General features: G+C 42.9%; 1 protein-coding gene across 2 annotated transcripts in view; it reads left to right on the forward strand.

Moving 5' to 3' along the window:
- LOC306888081 (multiple epidermal growth factor-like domains protein 11) overlaps nt 1-22810 on the forward strand; it is a 162307-nt gene that overhangs the window by 96512 nt on the left and 42985 nt on the right. For both annotated transcript variants that reach the window (XM_079446211.1, XM_079446212.1), the window contains exons 7-11: nt 10187-10433; nt 11590-11710; nt 15075-15211; nt 16169-16381; nt 19742-19916. In XM_079446211.1, the coding sequence (XP_079302337.1) occupies nt 10187-10433; nt 11590-11710; nt 15075-15211; nt 16169-16381; nt 19742-19916 (893 nt within the window). The remainder of the gene's footprint in view (nt 1-10186; nt 10434-11589; nt 11711-15074; nt 15212-16168; nt 16382-19741; nt 19917-22810) is intronic.

Below are 22810 nucleotides of genomic sequence, written 5' to 3' on the forward strand. Positions count from 1 at the left end.
CAGGTGAACACAATCAAGCAAATGAGGACTAGACAAGGACTAAACGAGGGGGCGTGACCATGGGAAACAGGGAGGTTGGACAAGAGCAAACACAAACAGAGACAGTAGGTGCGTTCGACTTCATGCAGCACTTAGCAGACCGATCGGCGGCTGACTTGAAGCAGTGCATGCCGGTTAGAAATTTAGTCCGACTTGAACCGGCGCCGACCACACGTCACTGTCACGTGTGGCATCAAAGTACCGCGATAGCGTTTCGAGAGCAGCCGGCTGACTCAGCCGGCGCAATTTCTCCAGAGCGACTGCGGGATCGCTGATGACGACACAGCTGTTTCACGATTGGCCAAATTCACCACATGACAACAATGACATGTGTTTCTAACGTCTTCAAATCCAATACAGCTCACAAATCTGTTTTTAGAGCAGTAAAAGCTTTTTTACTGTAGTCGCAATGTTATATTGAGTCACGTTTATCATAAAACACTGATGAAAGCATACATACCCCCACTTTATTAGTATTTAAATAGTTTACGTTGAACTTTATTCTTGAGCAGATGGCACTGTATTAAGCAGTATATAAAAAGTGTTTCTGTTGCTCATGAAAACGTTTCTGAAACGTCTGTGTATTTGACACAGAGTATGCAAACACCACGTGAGTGTCACTAACGGGAGCAGAAAGTGTCCAGCTTGACACATCCGTTTTCAACTCTGCCCCTGACTGCAAGCGGCTACTCTCGTTGATCGCCGTCTGTAGCCGTGTTTCAAGTCGAACGCACCTAGAGCCATGTGCTCAGACACAAAACAAACAAAGAAACATTGAACAGGGACAAGACAGACAAGACTGTCAGGGTAGGATCCTGACAATATTGTATAGGTTTTATCTTTCTGTATGTAATTATATCTTTGGACAGTTTGGCTTGTCATTTTGAGAAGAGAAAGGATGCAAAGCACCGTTTTTAAATATGTTTATTAATATACATTATATACACTTATTATATATGTAAATACTGTATATTATATGTTTATTAATTTACATGCCATTGTACACTGATTTTAGTCATAAAAATGTAGCCTTTGATGCTGATGTGGTATCAAACAAATAATAAAATAAAAATAAAATAAATAAAATAGTTTCTAAATAGATTTTTTTGCCTTTATTTGACTTTGAGGAGAGACAGGAAATTCTAGGAAGGGAGTGATGTTTTTGTATTTGTTTTTTTATAGGTTTAACTTTTTTTTTTAAACTGATTTTAACCTAAAAATATAACAATAAATATTCAAAAGAAATATTTCCTATTTCCCCCCCAAAAAATATTTTTAAAGTTTAATTTTTGCCTTTATTTGCATGTGAGACATAAAATCCTAATAAAAGGAAGATGCTTTTTTTATTTACTATGAATTTTTACCATAAAATAGCCTTAGATTTTCACATGGCATAAAACAAAAAATTTAATTAGAAAAATAATAATAAAATACATTTTTATTATATAAATATTTGATCTTTTTTTATTTTTGAAGTTATATTTTGATTAACTTTGACAGTTTGAGGAGAGAAAGGAAGCGATAGAAGAGGAGAGATATGAAGCACAGTTGCGAAATATGTAGGTGCACTACCCTGAAGGCTATGGCTCCGACACAAAACAGATTTTTAATAAAAACAGACAGCGTAAGCAGGGCTTCTATATTCCACAGGAGTGAGATATTTTGTCTTCATAGAAAATACAAGAGTTTAGACTCCCTAATTAGCCTTTCGTGATGTTCGTGTTTATTTAGCTGCGCACACAGCTCTAGGCAGAACGTAGCACCAAAATACATACAGTATTTTTCTTGTCAGCCTTAATAATTTTTAAATCAGGCCTGCAGCTGAAGGGATTTCACTTGTTTTGTAATAAGACTTGCCAGGCTTATGAGAGAACTTAAAGTAGCAGCATTAGGTATTCTCACAGGATTGTGCATGGCGCTCCCCTGCGCTGAGATCTTTCTCAACCATCTGATCAAATCAGGCCATTACATTTTTCTGCTTATCAAAGTACAGTACACAATCGCACGCTCACAGCTTGGTCCTGATGCCTCGAGGTGCAAGTTTGTTGTGAAGAGGAGCATCGGTTGTCTCCCCAAACGCACCCTTTGATTAGCCTGTTTGTGCAATGCTGAGCGCTTTTAATAGAGGTTGCGTTGCAGGTCGGCTGTTTGATGCACTTACCATTGAATCTCTGCCCACACACACTGTCCATTGCCCCAACGGGGCCCTCATCCGCTCTTCCTTCATCTCTTCTCTGATTAGACTCATCCTTATGGAAGCTTTCCTTTAGATACTTTAAACACAGAGAAATAGAAATAAGACTGTGTGTTTTACAGCCTTGCCCGTGGCACCAAATGATCTCTGACTCTTTAATCATGGCTAAATGCTGTCAGAGGGCCCGCAGTGAGCGACTGTCTGTGGCGAGTCTGAAACTAAACGCAGAAGAGACGGGCCGAGATAATGGGCTTTAGGAGGAAATGTGCTGAGGCGTCTCGCTGTGGGGGGAAAAGAGGCTTTGAGTCTTCAATGGCAACATTTTGTGCTGCTTCTGAGCACCAGAGAAAAAGACTTCTGCAAATTAAGCTCTGTCTAGATTTCCACTTTATTTGTCCTCCTCCGCAATGATTCAGAATGGCTGCAGATGAAGAGGCCGGCAGACTTGGATTTGCCGTGTTGAATGGGAGGGAAACTGTTTGCGTCCCAGTATGAGGCTTCTTTGAAAGCGAAGCGCTCACTTTGGGGCTGATGGGGAGTTGACAAGGTCCGGGGGCCGGTGAGTGAGGCAAACGGTGGATGTGTTGTGTTTTTCTGCTCTTTTTCTCTCATCAGCGTGGGAGAGCTGAGAGGAGCGTGATGAGTGCTGATTGACTGCGAGCGGAGCAGACGATGAGCGGCTCATCCGTCTTCGCTGACCTCCCGCAGGTTTCCTGCCTTTAATGTGCCCTGGTCATTTGTGTGGTGTGAGAGCTCAACCGACAGGAGAACTCATCCATAGCAGATTTACTCAAATCAATAACGTGCCTCCTGCCCTCTTTGAGCTACTTAATGCGGCCTACGTCGCACCTCCTGGGAAAGACACGCCGCAGCGCCAGGTTGTTCCATAACCCCCCTCTGTGCCAAGCTGTCTTCTCGAAGTGCTGATCATCCACCTCGTATTTGTCTGGCATAGATGATTGACGCTGGTGTCTTGCAGCACACAGTCTTCATTAGGGCTTCATCCACTTTCAAAATAGGCTTCTAAGCTTAATCAAGCATCTGGCACTTCAGTGGTTAAATATGGACTAGTTTCTGAGGTTGTTTAAATCAAAGGTAGCTTTAACATGTATTGTGTATTGCTTTGGATAAAACCATCATCTAAATGACAGATACTATTCAAAAGTATGGGATCTGTAAGAGTTTGAAATTGTTTTTGAAAAAAAAAGTCGCTATGCTCAATTATTTCATTAAAAATAAAGGAAAATTTCATATTTATTTATATGAAATAGTTGTTTTCTATTTTAACATGTTTTAAAATGTAATATATTATTGTGATGGCAGAGCTGAATTTTCAGCAGCCATTATTCCATGCTTATTCACATGATCCTTCAGGAATCAATCTAATACGCTGATTTGGTGCTCAAGAAACATTAAATATGATACTGTTGTTTTCAGGATTCTTTGATTAATAGAAATTTCGAAAGAACAGCTTTTATTTGAAATAGAAATATGTGACCCTGGACCACAAAACCAGTCATAAGGGTCCATTTTTTTTTAATTTAGAGATTTATACATTATCTGGAAATTTCATTTCCATTTATGTATGGTTTGTTATGATAGGACAATATTTGGCTAAGATACAACTATTTGAAAATCTGGAATCTGAAGGTGCAAAAAAATCTAAATATTGAGAAAATCGCCTTTAAAGTTGTCCAAATGAAGTTCTTAGCAATGCATATTTCTAATCAAAAATTAAGTTTTTATATATTTACTGTAGGAAATTTACAAAATATCTTCATGGAACATGATCTTTACTTAATATCCTTAAGATTGTTTACATAAAAGAAAAAATCGATCATTTTGACACAGACAATGTATTGTTGGCTATTGCTACAAATCGTCTCAGGTTACGTATGTAACCATGGTTCCCTGAAGGGAACGAGACGCTGCGTCGAAACGCATATGGGAACGCCTTCAGCGTGACCAGGCTCTGAATATGATGTGTAATCAGTCAAACAAGGGCGAGGCGTCACGGGCGGGGTGACGTCACGACCAGGAAGCATATAAGCACGTGCGGCGGAGCCGGCTTCAGCTTCAAATCATGAAGCAAGCGCTGGCAGGGATGCCGGAAGTGTGGCAATGCAACGCAGCGTCTCGTTCCCTTCAGGGAACCATGGTTACATACGTAACCTGAGACGTTCCCTTCCAGGAACTTCGAGCTGCGTCGAAACGCATATGGGAACGAGATACCAACGCCGCCAGACTGACAAGTCCCTGCCTGGTGTCAGGACGAAAGGACAGAGGAGCCGGGAGTGGCTCGGATATCGAGGTCATAGAACCTAACGAAAGTCAGGGGCGTGGACCACCCAGCTGCGTTGCAGATGTCCTGCATGGAACACCTGCCCAGAAGGTCTTGGAGGCCGCCACACCTCGGGTTGAGTGCGCTCTGACTCCCACCGGCGGGGGGAGCTCAGAGGCCTCGTATGCCAAAGCCATGGCACCCACAATCCACCTACTAAGAGGAGGGCTTCGTAGCAGGAAGACTCCTCTTAGGCGGACCATAGCACACGGGCAGCTGGTCCGACTTTCTCCACAGGGAGGACCTGTGGATGTATGCGTCTAGTGCTCGCACTGGACACATACGGTTGTGCTTCTCCTGGTCTGGCTCCCCGAAGGGAGGAGGACAGAAGGCCTGCAGTACGACTGGCTGTGGAACGACCGATGGGACCTTCGGAACATACCCCACGCGGGGGTAGAGGAATACTTTCGCCGAACCGGGCGCAAAGTGAATAGAGGCCGTAGTCAGGGCCTGAAGGTCACTCACCCTCCTCAGAGAGGTGATATCCAATAAGAAAACGGTCTTGATAGTGAGGAGTCTCTCAGTTATCTCCTGAATGGGCTCGAAAGGTGCATTGCACAGAGCCTCCAGAACCACAGCCAGATCCCACGTAGGGACGAGATCGTACCGGAGGCCTCAGCCTCAGCGCACCGCGGAGGAAACGTGTAACCAGGGGGTGTCTACCCACTGACTGGCCACCGGTAAGGGCGTGGTATGACGAAATAGCTGCCACGTAGACCTTAACAGTGTAATGGGTTACCCCTGTGGAGAAACGGGCCTGCAGGAACTCCAGTACTGCACCAACGGGGCAGTTGACTGGGTCGAGCTGGCGGTCCCCGCACCAAGAAGTGAAGAGCCTCCACTTCAAGGCGTACAGTTACCTCGTAGAGGGAGCTCTGGATTGGAGGATGGTCTCGACAACCTCGGTTGACAGACCGGAAGCTATGAGCTGTGCCCCCTCAGGGGTCACACCAACAGCTTCCATCACTCCGGGCGAGGGTGCACCTCGGTGCCCCCGGCCTGTGAGAGGAGGTCCCTCCTGACGGGCACTTCCCACGGAGTGCCGTCGAGGAGAGATATCAGGTCCGAGAACCATACTCGGCCCGGCCAGAACGGTGCTACTAACAGTAGACTGACCTCGTCCTGGCGCACTCTCGCCAGAACTCCAGGGAGCAGAGCGATCGGGGGGGAAGGCGTACAGACGGAGCCTCGGCCACGTCTGTACCATAGCGTCCAGTCCCAGAGGAGCTGGAGGGGTCAGCGAGAACCAGAGAGGACATTGTGCTGACTCTTGAGTCGCAAAGAGGTCCACCTGGGCCTGGCCGAAAATACCCCAAATCTGCTTCACCACCTCGGGGTGAAGCCTCCATTCCCCGGGCCTCAGCCCCTGCCTCGACAGGATGTCTGCTCCCACATTGAGATGCCCAGGTATGTGCATAGCTTTCAGAGATAAGAGCTTGCCCTGGGACCACACAAGGATCTGGTGTGCCAGCTTGTACAAGGGGCGCGACCGCAGACCTCCTTGGTGGTTGATGTAAGAGACCACTGCCGTGCTGTCGGTGCGCACCAGCACGTGGTGATCTCTCAGGTCTGGGAGGAAGTGCTTGAGTGCACGGAACACCGCTAACATCTCTAGCCGATTGATATGCCACAGACCGCGGGCAGGGTGGCCACTCATGACCGCACCCCAACCGGTGAGGGAAGCGTCCGTCGCTAGCGAGACGCGGCGACAAGGAGCTCCCAGCACCGGGCCCCGGGACAAGAACCAAGGATTCCTCCACATGTCTAAGGCACGGACACAACGGCGTGACACTTTGACAGCGCGGAGTGAGTTTCCCCTCAGGGAGACCCCCTCGGTCTTGAGCCACCACTGTAGGGGTCTCATGTACAGCAGGCCAGAAGGTATCACGCTGGACGCAGCTGCCATGAGCCCCAGTAGTCTCTGAAACTGCTTGACAGTGAGTGACTGGCCTTCTCGCACTCTCCTGACTGTAGTAAGGATCGACTCGATCCGAGCAGGGGACAATCGTGCCTGCATCGTGGTCGAATCCCACACCACGCCTAGATAAGTGATTCTCAGAACCGGAGAAAGCACACTTTTCTTGGCGTTCAGTCTCAACCCCAGTTCTTTCATGTGGGCGAGAACGACATCTCGATGCCGAACCGCCAACCGCTCTGATTGAGCGAGGATCAACCAATCGTCGATATAATTGAGTATGCGGATGCCCTGAAGCCGCAACGGGGCCAGTGCCGCATCCACACACTTGGTGAAAGTGCGGGGTGAAAGTGCTAGGCCGAAGGGAAAAACCCGATATTGGTATGCTTTGCCCCCAAAGGCGAACCTCAGGAACTTCCTGTGAGAAGGAAGGATGGAAACATGGAAATATGCGTCTTTGAGATCTATCGTGACAAACCAGTCCTCGGACCTGATTTGAGTCACGACCTGCTTGATAGTAGGCATCCTGAACTTCAGCTTTCTGACTGAGCGGTTCAGTAGACGCAGATCCAGTATGGGCCTCAGCCCTCCATCCTTCTTCAGAACATTGAAGTACCGGCTGTGGAAACCGGACTGGGTCTCGTGAGGAGGAACCAACTCGATGGCTTCCTTCCTCAGCAGAGTACCAACTTCCTGTTCCAAAACCAGAGCCTGCCCGGGGCGGACCGCAGTCATAACAACCCCGCAGAACGGCGGGGGTGGCCCGCCGAACTGAATACGATAGCCTCTCGCTACGGTCTGCAGGACCCAAGGAGACACATTCGGCAGCCGCTGCCAGGCTGTCAAATGCACTACTAAGGGAATCAGTCTCTCGAGACTGACCTCTGGTGCAGCCAGACCGCTGTCTCGAAGCGGCGCACCGGAAGGAGGCACGTGGCCTGGCTGCTGGGGCGAGTTTCTCGGCTCCGCGCTGCCGGGCGGACAAACCTGAGAAATATACTCGCTGGGACCGGCTGTGCCCTGGAACAGCGGCAGGGTCAGCAGACAAGTCCCTGGAGGGCACCGAGGGGAGACGGTCACCGTGTGCCGCGGTGTAAGCCGCTCCACCCCAGTAGGGGTCGTCCTCCGTAGTCCTGGGGCTCACCCGTCAGGACCTCTGAACGAACCAGACCCTGCAAGGCAGGACCCAAAGAGACACATTCGGCAGCTCGCTGCCCAATGATCTTCTAAGGGAATCAGTCTCTCGAGACTGACCTCTGGGTTTAGAGAAGCGGCCAGACCGCTGTCTCGATGCGGCGCACCGGAATGAGACGCGTAATCTGGCGGCTGAGGCGAGTTTCTCGGCTCCGCGCTGCCGGGCGGACAAACCTGAGAAATATACTCGCTGGGACCGGCTGTGCCCTGGAACAGCGGCAGGGTCAGCAGACAAGTCCCTGGAGGGCACCGAGGTGAAGTGGTCACCGAGTGCCGCGGTGCAAGCCACTCCACCCCAGTAGGGGTTGCCCTCCGCGGTCCTGGGGCTCGCCCGTCAGGACCTTTTGTGCGAGGAGCTGGTATGCAGAGGAGGCTGCGCCCGCCCAGCAGCCACCTGAGTTTAGAGAGCGCGCATACCCTCTGCCCACCAAAGATGTTGTAAGCAGAGCAGGAGCCTTCAAAGGCGATGCCGTAGAGGGAGACAGATAGCTCGCAAGCGTCTGTTCAACCCGCGGCATCGCCGCATACCCGCGCTCATTCAGTTCCCGCGGGAACGAATGGCCGGGACGAAAAGATTTAACCCGCGATCTCGACACCTCGGTGAGGAGATCGGGGAAAACGGAAGGCTCCTGTGTAGAAGTAGCTCTCTGGGGCGAGAGAGGCGGCGAAACCTCGTCAACGCTCGTCACATCAACCTCCTCGGAGGACGCAGCGTCAAGCCCTCGTCTCGGGGGAAGAGACCGCTTCCGAACCGAGAGACGGGGCGCCAGATCAGGCGCGGGAGGAGATAGGGACATGCCCGTCTGACTCTCGCCAGCCAGATCAGCCTTTTTCTCTCTTTTTTTTCTCTCTGCAAGCCCCGCGAGCGCAGCCGCCGCTCTGCCTTTTTTTCTCTCTGATTTAAAGGCAGAAGCGGGACCGGCTTTATTCATTTTATGCTTGTGCAAACACTGCAGCTTACAAAACTCATAGTTATATCATATTGGGGTGGCAGAGGCGGCGAAACCTCGTGAACGCTCAGAGGAAGAGAGACGAAGCATTGAGCCCTCGTCTCGGGGGAAGAGACAGCTTCCACACCGAGAGACGGGGCGCCAGATCTGGCGGATACGGGAGGAGATAAGGACATGCCAGTCTCACACTCGCCAGCCAGATCAGCCTGCGAGCCCCACGAGTGCACCGCCGCTCTGCCTCGGCAGCAGCGGGACCGGCACCACGTGGGGAGCTTGCGAAGGCTCCCTTCTCGAAGAGAGCCCTCCGGGTGCGGAGACCGATTCTGCGTGCTCCGCACCCAGGCAGACCACGCAAAAATCGTGTGTGTCCTCGCTCGTGATATAGCGAGGGCAAGGATGCACACACGACTCAAAACGTGGTCTGAAAGCTTCACCCCTGAGCTTGCCCTTGGCTTTGGCATGATACTGAATGCTTTCCACTTAAAACTAGGACAAACAACAGTAAATAAGACTGACACACACAGAGCGCTTCGCTGAATGACAAAAAGCTGAAGCCGGCTCCGCCGCACGTGCTTATATGCTTCCTGGTCGTGACGTCACCCCGCCCGTGACGCCTCGCCCTTGTTTGACTGATTACACATCATATTCAGAGCCTGGTCATGCTGAAGGCGTTCCCATATGCGTTTCGACGCAGCTCGAAGTTCCTGGAAGGGAACTACCCGTGCTACTTATGACTTGTTTTGTGGTCCAGGGTCACATATTTTGTAACATTTTAAATGTCTAATAACTGTCACTTTTGATAAATTTATTGCATCCTTGCTGAATAAAAGAATTAATTTCTATTAAAAAAAATGTCTTATTGACCTCAAACATTTGAACAGTTGTGATGATGAAGAAATATCCTCTAAGTTAGCATGAGTAAATAGTTAGCACTGATATTTAAAATATATGGTGAGGGAAACCTCAAGTGCTCTTAGAGTCAAATAAAATATCTCCAGATGCATGCAGTAAAATTTTTGCAAGGGGTAAACAAATGTAAAAGAAAAAAAAATCCTAAATTGATGTCTATGGCGGTTATGGCCCTGTTTATGCTAGGTAATACCGTGTAAACACAAGAATGACTGTGTCAGTTTTTATAGCATCCCTGGGCCACTTTAGGTGCGTTTGCAAGATTAGCTCCTTGCAGTTTCACCCTTTTTATTGGTAGCGTTTGCTTTCAGCATGGTATTAGCTCGTTGATAATTTAAAAAGAATATATGAGGGGATGTAAATAATCTATGCTTTAGCTAATCCCCACTCACAGTGGGATTCACTTGCATTGTCAAAACACTGTACAAACTTGCATATGTCAGCATATGTTCTGTAATAAAATCCTATGACTTCACAAATCTTGTGTCTTGGCAATTCCAGGATTACAGGTCACTGTTTGGAATGTAATACATCCGAGTCGTACTGATAAGCAAGAGTTTTTATCCTCAGCTCTGACTGGAGTGTGGCATCATTTTAGTTGGCTGGTATAAAAAAAGTGTTCTTTCTTCTTCTCTGTGTTTCAGGTTGTGAAAGTGGCCACTGGGGGCCCCACTGCAGCAACCGCTGTCAGTGCAAGAATGGGGCCCTGTGTAACCCCATCACAGGAGCCTGTGTTTGCACAGACGGCTACCAAGGATGGCGCTGTGAGGATCAATGTGAGCCTGGCTACTATGGCAAGGGCTGCCAGCTGCAGTGCCAATGCCTCAATGGTGCCACCTGCCACCACGAGACGGGGGAATGCATATGTGCACCAGGCTACATGGGTCCTATGTGAGTACCAGGGATAAAACCGGTTTGCAATATAGGGAAATGGAAGTGGTGTGTGGCCAAGTATGGTGACCCATACTCGGAATTTGTGCTCTGCATTTAACCCATCCAAGTGTACACACAGTAGTAAACATACACCCGGTGCCTTGCTCAAGGGTCTCACCTCAGTCATAGTATTGAGGGTGGAGAGAGTGTTGGTTATTCAATCCCCCACCTACAATCCCTGCCGGACCTGAGACTCGAACCCACGACCTTCGGGTTACAACTCCAACTCTCTATCCATTAGGCCCTATATAGAGATATGAAGGTTAATATGTCTTTCCTGAAATATGTTCTTTATATAGAGGTGACAAGGGCAAGTTGTTACACTGGTGAAAAGGGTAGGTTTATTTTTGAAAGACAATTTCTGTATAGGCACACACCTCTTGACTACAAAAAAGCTATTCAACCTTTCCACCATCTTTACCAAGGAGCCACATTCAGCTTTTGTGTTGTCACAATGAGAACCTACCGTTAAATAGTCAGTTTTTCAGCTACATTAAAAGCTTCTTAATGCAGCAAATTGGCATGTTAGAATGATTTCTGAAAGATCATGTGACATGCACTGAAGACTGGAGTAATGATGTTGAAAATTCTGCTTTGCGGTCACAGAAAGAAATTACATTTTAAAATAGAAAAGTTATTTTTAAATTGCCATAAAATATCACAATATTACAGTTTTTACTGTATTTTTGATCAAATAAATACAGCTTTTTTGAGCATATTAAGAAACTTCTTTCAAAAACATGAAATCTTAGCCACCCAAACTTTGAACAGAAGTGTATCTCTTTTTTTATGGGGGAGAAAAATTTAATATGCTTAAAATATCAATAGTTTCAGGCCTGGAGATTTTTAATCTTAAACCTTCTAGGTATTTCCCCATGTGACAACTAGCCCCAGTCTCCCATACTAATCTACATACTATATACTTACTCTTTGTCTCTATTCATTGTTAGCATAGTGAAAACACTGTGAAGTTCTTGTGAGGTTACTTAAAAAAAATATTAGATTTTTTTTTTGAAGCATTTGTTCTAAAGTCTTTGAACGTTCTTGTGTTTTATGTTGCAATCCTTTGCAATGACTGCCTGAGTTTCAAGTGTTTGCTCTTGTGGTTCGGCAGCTGTGGAGAGCGATGTCCCTCTGGAAGTCATGGGCCACAGTGCGAGCAGCGCTGCCCCTGTCAGAACGGAGGAACCTGCCATCACATCACTGGAGAATGCTCCTGCCCTGCTGGATGGACGGTAAGAAGCTGCACATAGGGAGACCGAAAGGGTGGAGAAGTGGGGGACAAAGGGAAAGTGACTGAGAGAATAAAAGACAGAAAAGAAACAGAGAGGAATAAAGATGAGGAGACAGATGATAAAGAATGAGGGGCAGAAAGTGAAGGAGAGTAAAAGGGCAAGATACTGAAGTGCCGGAAGAGGTGAGTCATGCTTAAAAGGAAGTAAGGAAGGAAAAGAGAGAGTAATTAGAAGGAGAAAGGGAGGGTTAAGTGAATAGAGGGAAGGTGAAAGAGTTTAAGAGGTAAATGAAGGAAGGGTGGAGGGGAATCTGAATGGAGATACATGCACAAACCTAAGTGAGGAAGAAATGACACTGATCTGAGTCTCGCAGAGCAGCTGAAGTTATTATTTGGAAGCAAATTGTGTGAATTTTGCTGAGCCTCATTATTGCTCCTTTTGCATCATCTCAAACTCGTAAAGAGGACATATCAAAAACACAAGTTTCCTTTCTCTTCTGAAAATAATTTAATGTGATACAGTAGGTAGACCTACTCTAATATTCACAAAGCAACGCTCCATCTTCAGTTCAACGTTTATTAAAACTGAACTGTAAATATGGGTCATTTAGTATTGACCTTATAATTGTGAGTACTGCACACTATTATACGAGCTGTTTACATATAAACGCCTATTCAGTGATTAAGGAACTTTGCTTAAAGGTCTTGAAGATAGCAAAGACTGGATTAGATAGTGATCATTAGGTGTGTAACGGTTCTCTCGTTTTCTTGATGCATCGATCACAAACCCTTATGATACATATGCATCGATCTTGAAACATGGACTTTTGAATCGTGAATCATTGATTTAGGCCAACAATTGATTTAAAATGCTAACAATCAAATGAATCGTGATATATAGCGATTCTATAGCGTTTCAATGCTTTAATAAAGGCTACACATTAAATTACTACAAGCACGAATTAATGGAGACCTTGAACAGCGTTGTTCGTGCCCTAAATCTCTCCTTCACACGTTCCACTGCCTGTCACAGGATTGCGCTCGCGCTCCGTTTATAGCCTTTACTGACACATTTTTTAACCAGTCAGTGTGTGAACTCTCCTTACTACTCATAGCCAGTACTGCTAGAGTAAAGTAGTTTTACTTTTCTGTAGATTTTCAGTGACTCTCTGTCATACAGTTGACATTGCCTGAGCAGTTTAAGGCTGCACATTTATTGCTGGACGGAGCCAAAACAATGTAAACAACTTTCTACATGGTGCCTGTTTGACATCGGTGTGATGATTGCATGTCATGTGACTGATGACATCACAGCGATTTATTTTTTTATAAGTATTTTTATTAGTTTTATATTGCACAATAAGCACCAAACAAAACAACAACAATAAAAGAACAAAATACATTAAAAAATAATAAAATAAAAAATCAGCAATCAGGGCTACAAGCAGTTTCATTGGAAAAACGACGAGGCACTCAATAGGGGGCAGACAAGATACTAAGCACTACATTGCTGGTGAGAGTCAGCATTGCATTGGTCCAAATGATCTAGAAATGGTTGCCATATACTGTAAAACTTATTAAGATTACCAATGATACCATACCGGACTCTTTCCATGTGCAATATTCCAGTAACCAGGTCTTAAACTGAGGAACAGTGTCGGATTTCCACAGCCTCAGAATGACACTCATAGCAATAATCATTCTGTAAATTATGGTACTTTGTACAGACACATTATGATCTAACAGAGAAATAGAATACCCAAATAATGTGATTTCTGGATCAGGTGTAAAAACACAACCAAACATATCAGAGAACCATTTAAATATGTCACACCAGAAATTGTATCGTTTTGGACATGTCCAAAAGAGATGGGTCAGAGAGCCTTCTGCAGATTTATACCTGTCACAAATAGGAGAGATAGTAGGAAAAATTCTGTGCAATTTAGATTTTGAATAGTGCAGTCTATGCATCACCTTAAACTGAATTAACTGATGCCTAGAACTAATAGAGCAAGATCGAATCCTACTGAGACTCTCCTCCCATACATCAGCCTCAATCTGTATGCCCAATTCCTCTTCCCAAGCATTTTTCAAAAAATGACAAAACAAAAAATTTCAAACTTCTTGAAAAAATACATTTACAAAATCTGAAACCAAATGTTTGGAATCAGGTGAGCCCAACAGTAGCCTATAAATCCTTCTTTCCTCTGGCAGAGATTCAAAATTGGGTATCGCATGACGTATATAATTTCTAATCTGCAAATGTCGAAAGAAGTGAGTTGTGGGGAGAGAAAACTTCTGTTTTAAGTATGAAAATGAGGCAAAATGTTTGTTAATATATAAATCCTCTAGGGTGACTATACCACTCAGCCTCCAGATATTGAATGTCTTATCAGAGATAGAAGGGAGAAATGCATAATTACGATATACGATATACTTTGCAGCCCTTCTTAATTTGATACAGCGAATTTTAATGTGCGGAAGTGAGAATAAGAGTTAAAAGGTTAGTTCACCCAAAAATTAAAATTATGTAATTAATTACTCACCCTCATGTTGTTCCAAACCCGAAAGACCTTTGTTCATTTTTAGATTACAAATTAAGATATTTTTGATGAAATCGGAGCGATATCTGACCCTCCATAGACAGCAACGCAACTGAAATGTTCCCAGGTCCAGAAACGTAGTAAATACATCTGTAAAACAGTCCATGTGACATCAGTTGCTCAACTTCAGTTTTGCAATGTTACGAGAATACTTTTTTTTGAGAATAGAAAGTCCATACCACAGCTACAATGATAACGACGCAGAGGAACAATTCCAAAGTTGGAATCACTTTAAGAAGATTTTTTCCATTGACAGAAGCTACCCTGCTTTAAAAAGTTGGAAGTTAGTAGCCATTAAAATGTATTATAAAGTATAGTTATTTATTATTATTTATTGTAAAAAAAAATTATCTCCCAATATTTTGCAGGCATTTTTGATTGCAATTTTATTGTAAGGTGGCCTGGACTTGGGGGACCGCTGGGGGTGGGGGGTGGGTTGTTCAGAGAGTCAGTTTTTTCTGTATATTTTGAAGAATAATTGTATACAATTGTGTATGACGCTTTCTATGCAAAAACAATGAAAAATGTATCCCAAAAAATAAAGTATAGTTATCGCTATACAGTATTTATCTTTCGTGGTGTGAACAGACCTTTAAAGTGTTTCTCCTTTTGAAAGAAAGTAAGTCATATGGGTTTAAAATGGGGAGTAAATGATGACAGAATTTTATTTGAGTGAATTGTTCCTATAAATCAGTGCAGCTTTAGTGGTTGTGAATGACTTTCATTTGATTCTCAAATTTTCTCTGCCTTCTTTCTGGACAGGGGTCTGTGTGTGCCCAGCCATGCCCATTCGGCAAATACGGGATCAACTGCAGCAAGGAATGCTCGTGCCGCAATAGAGGACTGTGTGACCACATTACAGGACAGTGCCAATGTATGGCAGGATACAGTGGCCACAGGTAAAATAAATTCCCAACCAGGTCAAATAAATACCCAGTTCCAATCTTATTTCTGTTATTATTCCTCTGTCTTTAAAAAAAACGCACACAAAAGCAGTTTGTTAACAAGCCTGCAAAATTTTTTTGCTGAATAACTGATTAATTGTTTTTTTACTGCTCTGTGTTTACATTCCCTGTGTCCACTGATCCCACTCCGAGATCCGCACTGGTCTGTTAAGTTTCTGCCCATTAATTACCAGTAATGCAGTTTTATTAGGATTCGACTGAAATTGCTCAGTGCCTTTATTTCCCTGTGTCTTCTGCAGCAGCTTAGGGTTTATTAGCGCAGTAAAGTGATTGTCTGCAGAATGAAAACACTTTCAGGACAAGCACTTCTTATCCTCTAATATTTAACAAAATTGCCCTCATTCATTAGGTCTGTGACAGGTGAATTAGCCCAGCAGGAATAATCTCAGATTGCGTTAGTACCCCCTCCTCCCTTCCCGTAAGTCCTTCTCACACCCGTCTCTCCTGATACAAACGGCGCTGGTGTAATTTCAACATGAAACATACCTAGTCCGTTTTATAATTTAATTGAGCTATTTATCTGTCTCCTAATGGCTTCTTTGGACACTCAAGATTGATGTTCTGCCAGGACTGTATATTGAAGATCTTGTGGAAGTCGTTGTTCCTTACGTCACTTTGCTATTCAACAGAGAGAATGAGCCGAGGTCTAATTGTATTCACAGTAATTAATGACTGCAGTCTTAGTTTGCTGTCACCCCCAAGGCGAAGCCAAGGGGCTGATGAACCTGAGGTACCAAAGAAGATGCCCAGAGCATTGACCCTTGACCCTTAGATTAGAATGACTCTGTAGTCTACTAATTCTGCTTGTATTATTCTGACGGGCTCCTTTTTCTTACAGAGCCATTGTAAGAAAAACATTGCTTTGGGGTTTTCTTCCCTCACTGTTCCCAGGTGCCAGGAAGAGTGTCCGGTCGGCACATACGGACCCCAGTGTGCCCTTCACTGTGACTGTCAGAATGGGGCCAAGTGTTACCACATCAACGGAGCATGTTTGTGTGATACAGGATTCAAAGGGCCTCACTGCCAGGACAGGTTCTGTCCACCAGGCCTCTACGGTCTCATCTGTGACAAATATTGCCCCTGTAATGCCACCAACACACTCAGGTGAGACATGCTACCACATGTCAGTAGACCACACTAGAATGATAACCTTGGAATTGACAAGAATCAATGGACTAGGAATGCATATCAGAATCATAATGGTTATCAGCTGATATTACAGTTTTTTATTATTTATTGATATCGGCAAATATTGAATATTTAATTTTGCATGCTCATATGCCTTGTTTTTACAGTTAGATTACCTTTGTTATCATTTAATTCTCACTTAAAATGAATTATCTAATTTAAATACAATTAAATGGAATCTTTAGCAAATGTAAATTTTTCATGTTGTATTGTAAAATATTGTGATGCCTAAATTAATAACATTGTACCATTGAATTTTTTTTTAGTTTTTAGTGCTGTATTTATTTATTGTTAATTTTGACAAAATAGTGCAGAATTTTAATATTGTTCATAACATGAAATTTCAGTAAGAATTTTGCAGTAATTTAAATACTGTAATATAAGTGCATCCTTACAATGCACTTCATTTCCCTGCAAAGAAAAGAATTCTGAATTTTAAATTGTAAATTGCAATTCTAAATTGTCTAAAACTTGTAAACTAGTATATTTCTAGATGCATTGTATCTAGGACTGTCAATTGAGTAAAAAAATATTTGAATAAGTTACAATATATGTTTATTAATCAAATTAATCTCATATATATATATACAGTGGTGTGAAAAAGTGTTGGCCCCCTACCAGATTTTTTATTTTATTGCATGTTTGTCACACTTTAATGTTTCAGATCATCAAACAAATTTAAATATTAATCAAAGATAACACAAGTAAGCAATATGCAGTTTTTAAATGAAGGGTTTTTTTTATGAAGGGAAAACAAAATCCAAACCCACATGGCCCTGTGTGAAAAAGTGTTGCCCCCCCCCTCAGTTCAGTTTCTCTAGCCACACCCAGGCCTGATTACTACCACCTGTTCGCAATCAAGAAATCACTTAAATAGGACCTGCCTGACAAAGTGAAGTAGACAAAACACAAGACAGGCTTGTGTGAGTGGTGTCAAGAAGAGGAGTCAGTGGAGCACGTAGTTATACGATGTAGGAGGTATGAGGAACAGAGAATGATAATGAGGAGTAATGTGAGGGAATTAGGGGTGCAGGAATTAACATTAAAAGGATTGTTGAGCATAGATGACAGAGCACAGGTTAGAATATTGTTAAATCTCTTAAAGGAAACAGGTTTGTTTAATAGGTTATGAAGATAAACAGGGAAATGGGAAAGTATGAAATGATTGTAAAGAATGATTGTGTCTAAGTGTTATAAGGGTTTTTTTTTGTTTTTTTTTTATGAGGAAATTAGATTGTAAGCCTATTGTCTGATTCACACTCCGGAGCAGAAGGTGGCGGTAATGCACCAAAAGCAGGTTGCCAACCACCGTTAAAAATAAAAAAGAAGAAGAAGTGAAGTAGACCAAAAGATCCTCAAACGCTACACATCATGTTGAGATCCAAAGAAATTCAGGAACAAATGAGAAAGTAATTAATTGAGTTCTATCAGTCTGGAAAAGGTTATAAAGCCATTTCTAAAGCTTTGGGACTCCAGCGAACCACAGTGAGAGCCGTTATCCACAAATGGCGAAAACATGGAACACTGGTGAATCTTCCCAGGAGTGGCCGGCCGACCAAAATTACCCCAAGAGTGCAGCGACGACTCATCCAAGAGGTCACAAAAGACCCCTCAACAACATCTAAAGAACTGCGGGCCTCACTTGCCTCAGTTAAGGTCAGTGTTCATGACTCCACCATAAGAAAGAGACTGGGCAAAAATGGCCTGCATGGCAGAGTTCCAAGATGAAAACCGCTGCTGAGCAAAAAGAACATAAAGGCTCGTCTCAGTTTTGCCAGAAAAAGAACATCATACCAACAGTAAAATATGGTGGTGGTAGTGTGATGGTCTGGGGCTGTTTTGCTGCTTCAGGACCTGGAAGACTTGCTGTGATAAATGGAACCATGAATTCAGCTGTCTACCAAAAAATCCTGAAGGACAATGTCCGGCCATCTGTCCGTGACCTCAAGCTGAAGCTAACTTGGGTTCTGCAGCAGGACAATGATCCAAAACACACCAGCAAATCCACCTCTGAATGGCTGAAGAAAAACAAAATTAAGACTTTGGAGTGGCCTAGTCAAAGTCCTGACCTGAATCCTATTGAGATGCTGTGGCATGACCTTAAAAAGGCGGTTCATGCTCTAAAACCCTCCAACGTGGCTGAATTACAACAATTCGGCCAAGATGAGTGGGCCAAAATTTCTCTACAGCGCTGTAACAGACTCATTGCAAGTTATCGCAAACGTTTGATTGCAGTTGTTGCTGCTAAGGGTGGCCCAACCAGTTATTAGGTTTAGGGGGCAAGCACTTTTTCACACAGAGCCATGTGGGTTTGCATTTTGTTTTCCCTTCATAATAAAAAAAACTTCATTCAAAAACTGCATGTTGTGTTTACTTGTGTTATCTTTGAGTAATATCTAAATTTGTTTGATGATCTGAAACATTAGTGTGACAAACATGCAAAAAAAAAAAAAAAAATCAGGAAGGGGGCCAACACTTTTTCACACCACTGTATATATATATATATTTCCCAAGCAATCCACTGACAAATAAATCAAGAAATAGACCGTACAAAAATTCTCTTTCCAAATCAAATTACTGTTTGTTTTGTTTTGTTTCTATATCATTTGACATTTTCTGTGCATTTTTGCATTCCTTTTCTGCCATTTTTAAAAAGAAGACATGATTAAATTCATCATGCTTATATCATTAATTATACTAAATTACAGCCCTAATTAGATCATAATTTCCTCACACTTTCAAGATTGCAAATCAGCTAGGTTATTTCATACAAACATTACATCTTTGTAGAGTTCCCTATGGTTAAGTTGAACCTTCAGTCATATAATCATCACTTTTCTAGCCAACTTTTCTCGAGTTTACCTCTGGAGCCATGGGTGAGTAAAGACCTCCATTTGAGTCCATTTAACTTCATTTGACTTGCAAGTAAAAATTCAAACACCTTTCAACAGTAGCATAGCACTTGCTCTTTATCGCGACCTGTGCTTCATTCATTATTTCTTAGCCGCGTTCCTGGCTAATGCAATGTTAATGCGTGGTATGGGTAGATTAGGCCCTGAGACACTGGGGCTCATTACTACATGAAGGAGAGAAAGGACACCCCATTTATCTGAGTGGAGCTCACAGACACCAGGATGGATGAACTCAAATGGTTTTAGTCCTCAGATTTGGCTCCCTTGTTCTGGAAACCAAAGTGTTTCTGTTTAGATGCCATATACACAACGTATCTTTAGGCATATTTGTACCTAAATGTCGATCTGTCTTTCTCTTTTTCAGCTGCCACCCCCTGACAGGTGAATGCTCGTGTACAGCAGGATGGACGGGTCTATACTGCAATGAGACCTGTCCCCCGGGTTACTATGGAGAAGGATGTAGTGTGCCGTGCCAGTGTGCTAATGGAGCAGACTGCCACAGTCTCACTGGGGCCTGTATCTGTGCCCCAGGCTACACAGTGAGTCCATGTTTATCATTTATCATTGTCTACATTCATTAAATACTAGTAAATCTTGCCATTCTGAAATATTATCACATGAAATTGACTGCTGAGCATTGATGATTATAGTTGCTAATGTTCTGCACTAAAGGATGGTCTTTTTTCATATGCCCTCCTGATATATAGGCCCCTATACACCTGCCATTAACATCACTCAAACCTCTCATTTGTAGCGTAAACACCGATACATCCTAGACAACAGTTATAGACCACCTACAATAGCTGGCTTTACAATAGCTGTCAGATCTGAATGTTTTGGTACCAATACATTTTTGCGATTTTATTCATTCAAATCAAATTAATTTTTTTTTTTATTAATTTCATTTTTGTTTTTGTTTTTTATTAATTAATTAAATAACAATTAATTAATTAAATTAATTAGTCACATATATAAGTAGCTGCTCAGAACAGGGGTTTGTGGTTAAGTTTAAATTAAAATTTATTATAATTTTATAACCCCGGAGCCCCAGTCTCTCAGGTGTATTATAACTTTATATTTATATTATTTATTTTATTTACTCTTATTTATTATTCTATTTTATTTTATAATTTTTTTCTTTTATTTTTTTGTGGCAGACTAGTAAATCATAAAATAGACTTTATAATAAGTGACTTTACAAAAAGTAAAATTACTTATTTGTCAAATGATGAATTTTTGAATTTGTTCTATGCTATTTTTAGATAATTGGACTATGCATACACTGCAAAAGTACAGTTCCAGTTTTAAGTACATGATTAAATTCATTGTGTTTATACAATTGATTTTACAGCCCTAATTATATCATAATTTCCTGATTAATTAAATAAATTCATAGAATTATTTAATCATATATATGAGATATATGATTAATTAATCTCAGAAAAGCCCTCAGATAAAAATCCTTCTGTCCCCAGATGAGAATCCTGATCAAAACCTCCAATTGGTGGTATAATATATATATATATATATATATATATATATATATAATAATGTATGTATGTATATATGTATATGTATGTATAAACACACACACACAGTGTTGGGGAAAGTTACTTTTTTAAAAGTGATGTATTACAATAATGAGTTATTCCCTAAAAAGTAACTAATTGCATTACTTAGTAAAGTGATGCGTTATGTTACTTTTGCGTTACTTTTTCTCATCTGAGGTGGGCTTGCTTGTATGTTTTCAATATATAAAAGTAATATGTTTGGCATATTTACAAGCCCTTTCACTCCAAAATTGAAATGAATAAGCCATAGGCTGAAGGAAATGTAAATTCAGTTATTTACATATTTAATTATTGCAGGTTTGCATAATATTCTGAGTTTGCATTTTAGTTTTTATTCATTTTGAGGAATAATAAATCTATTTTTGTGCAAGTAAGATGAGTAAATGCATGTTCATATTTAGTTTAGAACTACAGTAACCATCGTATTTACACATTGCACACAAAACCTCTACACTTACTGCAGATTTTTCTCAACATGGGAACAGGAGAGCTGTTAGTCAATAAATGGGAAAACAAAGTAACAGGTATTACTTATTAGAATAAGTAACTCAGATATTTTACTGTAAATTAAAAACCAATGCATTACTTTACTAGTTACCTGAAAAAATGTATCTGATTATGTAACTCAAGTTACTTATAATGTATTAACCCCAGCAATATATATATATAAATAAATAATGACAGACACAATGGGTGTGGCGTCAGGCCTCGGAGAGGCTCGTATTAAACAGAAATAATAAAATAAAGTGTCCAAAGGGGATAAAGTGTCCAAAATAAACAGGGGATCTGGTGTCCTTGTCGTGCTGCGGGGGTTTGTGAAGGAGGGGCAGTGTTCTGGCCACACGCGCTTTCCTCTGAGGCCCGGGGCGCGAGGGGCGGTGGCTTCTCCAGCGGCTTCGTCTACCTCTTGGCCCACGGCGCTTGACGGGAGTGGTTGGTCCGGCATCCTGGCCCGATGCCCGTATCACGGGTGCGGTTTCGTCCGAACCGCGGGTCTGGCGGCTCACGTCTCTGGCGGCACGGAAGTCCCACCATGCTCCCTTCCTGGACCCACTACGGGGAAGTGCGGGGGGAAGAGACCAGTCTCTCGAGGAGAGGCGCGCTCTGCAATTAAACAGCGGGGGTGATGAGACTCCATTTGGTTCAGGTGCACCTCATCACACGCCGCCAGCCCTGGCTGTTTCAGCGCCCCTCCTCTCTCACACACCCACTCCCGTCGGGAGCATAGTGAAGGGTGGCAAATAAGGGACGGGGTGGTGATGATAATAAGGGGAAGGCAGCCAACTCGTCATAATATATATATTTATTTTATTTTTTTTACTACACTTTTAACACCATGCAGTAAGTGACACAGGTGCAAACAGCAATATGTCTTGGCTCACCACTTGTGATCGGATGACCGAAAATGGAAGATACCAAGTCTAAACGGGGCCATAGATATGACATATGAAGGTGGCAAAACTCATAATTACATAAGAAAGGTTTATGATTGTGGATTTTAAGTGAAAACTGGAAGCATCTTTCAGAGAACATTTCTAGTCAGCACTTCCCTTGATCTTTCTTTGAAAAGTTTTTGTGTCCTTATACTTAAAGCAGAAGTGTCAGCGAATACAGTTTATTGCTTTGAAAATGATCTCACACACACACACACACACGCAGACATAAACACATCACCTCCTGCAGGGAGGCTGGGAACAAGGTGAGAGTCTCAGCAATTGCTACTTTCGCAATGCTTGTGTCTTATTACACAGCAGGTTTAGACTTAACACAAAGACCTTGCCAAACACAGAAAGAAGCACAAGATACAAGGACTCCAAAATAGATTGTGATATCTAGGCAAGACTCTATATGTAATGAACTTG

This window comes from Barbus barbus, assembly GCF_936440315.1.
Source record: "Barbus barbus genome assembly, chromosome: 22".
Lineage (NCBI taxonomy): Eukaryota > Metazoa > Chordata > Actinopteri > Cypriniformes > Cyprinidae > Barbus > Barbus barbus.